The sequence below is a fragment of the Sinocyclocheilus anshuiensis genome, unplaced genomic scaffold (assembly GCF_001515605.1).
Source record: "Sinocyclocheilus anshuiensis isolate Anshui unplaced genomic scaffold, SAMN03320099.WGS_v1.1 scaffold655, whole genome shotgun sequence".
Lineage (NCBI taxonomy): Eukaryota > Metazoa > Chordata > Actinopteri > Cypriniformes > Cyprinidae > Sinocyclocheilus > Sinocyclocheilus anshuiensis.
The window spans coordinates 392940-401111 of record NW_015548221.1 but is presented as its reverse complement, the minus strand read 5'-3'; the positions used below and the strand labels follow the sequence as shown (position 1 = coordinate 401111).

The 8172-nt window shown below is 41.8% G+C and overlaps 1 protein-coding gene across 1 annotated transcript; it reads right to left on the bottom strand.

Annotated features, from left to right (window-relative positions):
* Positions 1-1840: 1840 nt before the first annotated feature.
* LOC107654185 (E3 ubiquitin-protein ligase RNF6-like) lies at positions 1841-7922 on the bottom strand (the record flags this gene model as incomplete). The annotated part of the gene is made up of 4 exons (XM_016441156.1): positions 1841-5593; positions 6081-6194; positions 6377-6532; positions 7811-7922. Coding segments are annotated over 4 exons (2202 nt in total), but the record flags the coding sequence as incomplete, so codon positions are not given.
* Positions 7923-8172: the final 250 nt, after the last annotated feature.

The following is an 8172-nucleotide window of genomic DNA, read 5'->3' as shown; positions in this document are numbered from 1 at the left end:
CATTGTGTTCATAGCCATCTGTTTGCCTTGTAGTACATTAAATAATAACTATATATCGAATTTGATCTTTTAATTGAACTTAATGTATCTTAATACATTACGTCATGTTAAGTGTTTATGTTTTTCTACAGGAGGAAAACGCTTAACGAGAGACTTTGTGCATTGCGTTCATATTCTGCTGTTCTGTGGCGACGGATTTGCGGGTCTTGTCTTTTTCTTGCAGGACCCTGTACGTTATAGTACAAAATTAGTTTTAATCATTTAATCACCACAGCGTCTTGTCTCCATTGGCAACACGCACGATTTGTGTCGATTGCAAGTGACGTCGCAGGTATATCGGAGAGTGCAAGTGGCGATTGCAAGTGACTTCGTAATTTAGTTTCTTTTTTCTTGTCTTCACCACCTGGCTACTGTTGTAAAATGTTGAGAGATTCAAACAAAAAGTAATCAATAAATAGAACAAAATAAAAAAAATAAAAGACTGCAAGTGACGTCACTAGTGGAAGCGCGAGTGTCTGAGAATGCAAGCCTGAGAATGCACGTTTGAGAGTGCAAGTGCAAGGCTGCAGCTAGACCCTCTTGTTCCCATGACTCAATTTGTCCCGGGTTTGGGGTAAGTTGACCCGAGTCAGTAAGATGCACCATCTGGGTGTAAAATGACCATCTGACTGAATCTGATTCAAAGCCATGTGAAATAAATTATAATTTAAACACTAATTTAATAATTTCCTTTTACAAAACAGTCATATTTCTTTTCAGAAAGTTAACTTTAACAACATAAAACCAACCAAATGAAGTTTAAATTTAAATATTTAATTGTTTGCATTTCTGAAACAATATGTTGAACACCAAAGTTGTAGCCTTCCTAAAAACACACTAAACAGAGTTCGTTGGCCATTAGCGACTACAGGGGGAAATATATATCTGATTATAATGTGATGAAAAGCATTTTCTGGTCCTTATCAGAGAAGGATTTGGTGCACTTGTACACGCTCCCTATCAAATAAATTATAAATAATATGTATAGGCTATATGATAAACTAAACCAGTAATGTCACTTTAAAATACAGTTTATAATTCAAAGATTTAACTTAACTACAGTGCCTTATGGTGGGGTAAGTTAAAATGCTGACTCAATTTACCCCACAGTATTTGGCTCACTTTGCCATAGGCCAAAAATAGGCCCAAAAATAATAGCTAATTCAGGATATTTAGCTAAATGATTTGCATGGTTTTATATGTTGCTTAATTACCTATATGTATCATAAATATTTTTAGACCTGGATAAATTTGCTTTGATGTAACAACCATTACATCTGTTATGCTAAAATTTTACTTTGACAAGACAAAAACAGTTTTTAAAGTACCGTAAATGGGTGCCTTCCATTCCCCCCATGTTTCTCCTCTTCAGTCTGGCAGAAATGATGGCTGGTTCCAAAATACATGGTCACATGACAGTAAAAGTATACAGTTGCCAAGATACAGGGGATGGGTCAGCTTACCCACTGGCTCAACTTACCCCACTCTCCCCTACTTCCATCTTATGTTAATAGTAAAGATTTGGTGGAATAAAGAAACATGTTTTATATGCATATATATATATATATATATATATAGCATGCAGAAAAAGTTCAAATGAAAAGCTTTCATTTTAAATCGAAGTCTTTTGTAACAACAAATGTATTTACTGTCATTTTTGATTAATTTAATGCATCCTTGTTGAATAAAAATATGAACTTAAAAAATCTTTACATCTTACTGCACAAAGCACATTATTTCAGTGTTTGAAACCCCTATTTGTTCCTTAGGAATAACAATGTATATCATTCAGGGAGCAGAGAAGAAAAAAAAAGTTTTATTTTATTACATAGTAACAGAATACTTACTCTTCTGTTTAGCATCACATTATAACATAATACATAGTCATAGCTCAATGATGTCAATTTTTCATATTTAAACTTCATGGCCAAACATCCCCCATTCTGATCCATTCAGCAATATACACACACACATACTTACAATTCACACTTCTTACAGAACATACACACATCCTCACAACATACAGACAAAATAAAAGGATATTTTAGTACACAAGAAAACAATAACATCGAGGACAGGTGTTGATTAACAGACTGTCTTTGTTTTAATCGAGATCCTGAAACATAAGCAGACATCTATTGTACATTGAGGAAAAGTGTACCTTGGAAAGACGCAAGGTACCACTACATTCATGATCATTCATTCAGAAGTCCTACTTCACGCTCTGCCTCACATGGGAAAGGAGCAACACTGCATGAAAATGGTCATTTAGAGCAAACGGGGCTTTCAGACAAGGCCATAAGTGAAACCATTGTACATTAAACTACTGAGGGAAGGTAAGCAGGGCAGCACATATGTGTGCGGTACAAGAGCATGTGATGATAAAAACTATAAAAAAAGGTATGTGAAGGGTAAAAGTAGGAAAACATAACATTTAACCACAATTCAATATCTTTCATTGCCTTCTTGTATCATTGCATCACCCTGGAAGAAGTCTGGCCTATGACAGGCTTGAATGTACTGCCTTATAGTGCAGCGGCTGACAAGTGCTTTCAAGTGATCATCAATTTCAGCTTTTCATTAAAACATTGTGAACTATGTGCAGGGGTTTATACGCAGGTACAAATCAAGCATGCACTTACTAGCTCATACAATATAATATAATCTGATCGGCACTCCAAATCTGTTGTTCAAATGCAAATGGCTTGTTCTCATTAGAAATGTAATGACACTCAAAGTGGAAAGCATATTTAGTCCACAGGAAAAATAATGACCACGCTTAAAAATTGGGTTCTGTAGTGTTTGTGGAGTTGCTCATTGCCGTTTCCCGTAGTATAAAGATGCAGATGCATTTCTGCGATGGAATTTCAGTTGGAATTTCAGCGACAAATTCATCTACGACCAGATGCATCATTCATATCCCATGACTATTCTTAACGACCCCATAAAAATCACACTAAAAACCTGCTTTGATTGAAAACGCATTTAAAAGAACACTGCCCAACATTAAGGAGCATTTACATGGAGGACTCATAGAGCTTCAAAACCGGTGGATTTCTCTGCAAGCGCTTAAAAATAAAGGTTCCTTTTGAAAATGCAATTGAACCAGTACTGTTGTCTTACCGTTAAAACTGAAAACACAAACATTCATTTATTTACATGTCCTTAAAGAGTTTTAAGAGGTTTATCCATTTTTTGAAGCCACCAAACTTAAAATTCATAAGTGAGATAGAATTAAGGTGCGGTTGCATTAGTGAAATTTTGGTGAAAGTTCACAGGCAAAAAAGATCCAATGTCTATTTTCAATAGTGTAGCGATGTATAAAGCACAGCTCTATCGTTCGCCCTCACACGAAATTCCAGATCACATGGATACCCATTGAAATTACTGGATTTTGCCCACGAAAATTCGACAAATAGCAGTAAATGTAACCGCACCTTTAGCTGAAGCTAACATTCCTAACTCCATCCGAGTTAGTCATGCCGTCTGTTAATATGGCCACAAAGCATAATGGTGAATGGAAGAAGAGGAAGAGATGAAAACAAAAGGGGTCTAAAAAAATAAAACTTTGTTAAATCTCTGCATTATAGTCTGTTTCTGCTTTTGGTTCTACCTTTAGCTTGAATACAATGGATCTCAGAGAATGAAAACATTGAAGCACTATGTACACGTGCCACCGACGGTGGAACAAAAGTCAGTCGTTCAGTCCGTTGATTGATAGCTACAGCCTGACATCATTCCTGATGGCTGGACAGAATAGGCTGCCTGCAGATGGGGCAGGTGTTGTTTTCAGATAACCAGCGGTCGATGCAGTGGATGTGGAACTCGTGAGCGCAGGGCAAGCGACGCAGCTTGTTGCCCTGAGCGTACTCATTGATGCAAACGCTGCAAGCGCGGCCCAGCTCGCCCTCCAGGTTGACCTGACCGTAAGTGCGTGTGACCAGATTGTCGATCTGTTCTTTGGTGAGGCCCCTTGGGTGCTCCTCGTCTTCATCTTCGTTGAGAAGGAAAAAGTGCGCCAGCCTTAAGATGGGCAATGTCCCATTTTCCACCAAGCTGTTAGTGTCCCTGCTGCTAGGTCGTCCCTCCGTCCCAGTCCTGCTCACCCGCACTTGTCCTTCCTCCTCACCTGCCACTAAACCTTCTCGTGCCGTTTCCACTCCGCCATGGGCCACACCGCCCTCACCACTACCAACGCGGTACGCCTGGGCTCCACCAGCAGAAGCGGTGTCCTGGTTGGGAGTGGTGGTCTCCGAGTCTGCTTCCGTCTCCATGAGGGAGCTGAGCTCACCAAAGCCGGTCATGATCTGGCGCAGGATAGATCTTAGCGCCATGGAGCTAGGCTCGCCAAGACCTGTCTCAGAAATACGTCGCAAAGGGATTCGTATTGTGCTAACGTAAGTGCGGATTCCCGCACGCTCCGAGCGCGAGATGGTTCGACGAAAGCCGCCACTGTCGCTCTCGAAGGTGACTGTGTTCTCGGCGGCCCGAGCACGAGAGCGAGTGCGACTGGCAATGCTGTCCCTGTCCCGGTTCTCGCCCGGCCTGATGCGCCGCACCTGGAGGTCCAGCATGATAGTGGGGTGGCGCCGCACACCTCCAGCACCTGATACAGGCGTCTCCCCCTCTTCCTCACCTGCCTCCGGAGGATCCGTTGGAGCAGCTGGCTCTACAGTGGCCTCGCCCATTTCCATTGCTACAGCGGTACTTCCGGTGGACTCCACTGGGGCGGTGCTGCTGCTATGGGTGGGGCTAACATTGGAGGTGGGGTTTCTGTCCAGGGGGGAGCGACTACGTCTCGAAGAGCGAGACAAAACCCCACCAGCTCCTGCTGCCCGGCGCACACGGCCACGTGAACGAGTCCTGCTGTTTCGTGGCTCACGGGCAGCCGGCACCACCTGGGGGCCGGACTGAGGCAGAAGGGTGGGGCAGTCTGGGCCTTCATTTCCATGCTGCCCCTCCCCTGCGTTAACTGAGGAGGTTGTGACCTGTATTTGACCCCTTATGGCACCACCATCCTGCTCTTGTGACTGAAAAGCAAGTGGAGCCTGTGGAGGAGGAGAGCTTGGCAAAGAAGGCAAGTTCCTCCTAAGAGCTGTGGGAGGAGCCTGTGAGGTCAGAGGTGGCGTTACAGGCAGAGCCGTGTTACTGCGAGTGCGGCGCACCGCGGCCCTCCTTCCCAGGGTGGGCCTGGCTGTAGAGTATGGTGTGGGGTGTTGAAGTGTGTAAGGTGCAGACCTTGAGGGGTTGTAAGGGGTCGTGGGTGCAGAGGCAGACGACTCTGGGGGAGGGGGAGGGGGAGGAGGAGGAGGCATTGGAAGTTCAGTTGGGTCAGGGGTGTCGCTGTGTTCTCCAGGTTCGGGTTGCTCATGGTTGATGTTGATCTCAAGACTGAAGCGGAACTCGCCGCTGTTAGGGTTGGTGCGGCTGACGGCACGCCATGTTTGGTTACCGCTCTGCCCGCTACGTGTAGCATTTCCTGTGCGCCGGAAAGTGTTCAGCCATTCCAACAGGGAGTCTCCATTAGATGTTTCCGCACCTGGCTCAACTGCACCTGGAAAAGAAAAAAATATTTATCAGTATAGTATATTACCAATTTCTTATCAATACTGATGAATAAAAGGGTACATATTGAAACAATTTACTTTCATTCGGGTTGTTTCTACTTGCACTACCTACGCTGATTCGACAAGGATGCATTAAATTCACTTTTTTCAAAAACATTTTTGAAAAATCTTACCAGATTACGGTAGTTTACATTCAGAAGAATCACAAATGTGGACTGACAACAAAGTTTAACGTTACATTTATGCCCCCCGTGGGTCAGATTACATGTTTTGCTATGGCTGCATAAAGCTATATATCATCACAACCTTAACCCCAAGATTTATGCCGCTGCACTGTTGCTAAAAAAACTCAGATGCATCCTGACTTGTTTTGTAATTGCATGTGTATTGCATACAAATCCAGCTGATCATTCAAAGTAAAAATATTAATATAGCTGAGCAACTGAATTCAAAACCATCCCTTTATGTCCTTACCACTACTGCCCTCTGCCTCACTGCTCTGTGGGTGGGTTTCAGGGCGTGGCTGAGATGACACTCGTTCCTTTGCCCCATCCAGACGCTGCCTCAGCTCCTCTGCTGTGACTTCACCTGTAATCAAACAAAGACACACCCTATTTAATATCCATCTATTGTTCATTTAAGTAAAAGGCTATAGGTTTGGAAATCTGTACTTCCTCACACCTTACATTTTGTAAAATGCTTTACATATTTCTCTGTGTAAATGAAACTACATGCATCTTTGCATACGACCGGGTTCGGTGTGTTCTCACCAGGTGTTCCCAGTAGATTGCCGTCTCTCATTAGTCTGTATTCCTCCTCGCTCAGTTCATTAATGAAGTGATAGTATGCCTCCTCCCTCCGAAGCCGCTCCGCTTGACGATGACGCTCGTCTCGGCCGCCGGGAGGGTCCATCACCACAGAAACCGCTGCTCAGAGATATTACAAGATGGAAAAAAATCACAAAAATTGTTCAATAGATACTTAACCTGCCCGGTTATGGATTTTTCTCTGTTCTGTGTAACTTTTCTTTTCTCTGGAATTTTCTTATTAACATTAATATTTCAGTTTATAGGGGAACGTGTAAAATTTGTGGTCTTGTAACTGCTCACCATATATTTTAAGGTTTTCCATTTTAATCAACTTTGATATTATGGTTGTGTGGTGGCAAATACATTTTTAAGAATGCAATGCCAAGTAGGTCATTAAAATTGCATGCACAATAATTATAAAAGAAAAAATAACATATCACATCATATGATATAATAATTTCCCTAACAAATCTCATGTCAACTATTCATCTTAAATAAAAACATGAAGACAGCAATATATATAAATCACTCAAGAATCTGCCAATTATCAGTTTACAAATATGAAGTCATGGTCTACGTTAATATAGAAACCAGCTCCACATATAAATCACTGAAAATGACACAGCAAGAAAATGTACTCAAAATATCTTGGATATACATAAGGATAGCCTTAGTATTAACTTCTCTCTGTCTAAAACACAGCCACCATTAGGAAACAAAATGAACGCCTCTGAAAGGCAATACGCGTAAATCCTAAAATGGAAGCAAAACCGCTTTGACACAGGTCAAAACACACCGAGAGCTACGTGACGTTGACAATAGCGTAAAATTAATTCATATGAATAACACCTCAGTCATTTCAAACAGTATTGCTGCTCTGTAATAATACAGTAGGCCACAGACAGCACCGCAGAACAAATAAGGCACCAAAACTGGCCTGTCAGCCTCACAACCAATCAGCGTCCGAGAAGCCATGACTGACAGCCAGAATATCCACTCAGCATCGGTCAAAGGAGGGACATGACAAAGAAAAAGTCGGGCTCCATGTCAGCTAGCAACCTATCCCAGAGACAATAAAAAGCCTAGGCTAGCACCCTACACAGGGTGAAATTCACAACTGAAATTAGTCATTAAACTGTCACCATCGCCTGTCACTGGGCAAACGCAAACCAAGCGGCGGAGCGAGCTGTCATTTTAAATGCGCAACACCTTTGATGGTGTCGACAGATTGCTGACAAGCTAACTGTGGGCCAATGAAAGGTTTAGGTCATTATTTTGACAAGATGGGGAAAATGTCACTGACACAAGAACGTAACAGAAAATATGAAATGCAATAACACTGTCCAGATTGAGAACAAAATAAGGAAACGAAGCTAGTAATAGACATGTAAGTACCTGAAACAGCAGCTGTAATATGGACGAGTTCTCTTTCCTCTCCGCTCTGATTACAATGTAGCCAAGATGGGACCAACGGAGCCACACAAACAACTGTCCGGATAACTACCACGTGCGCAAAACCAGTTCCCACAGTAATGTGTCAGTAACAACACTATATTGCACTTATTGATAACGTTTCTTTCTAGTTTTTTTCCCTTTCTTTTCTGCAATGCTGTGTTGCTAATTGATCGTTTATCCACAATATTATCTCATTGTTAAGTTTGTGTTTTTATACATAAATTAGCTATATTTAATTATATTATGATAAAAATACATTATAAATGAAATTATAATATAATCAATATTAAATGCAGTATATG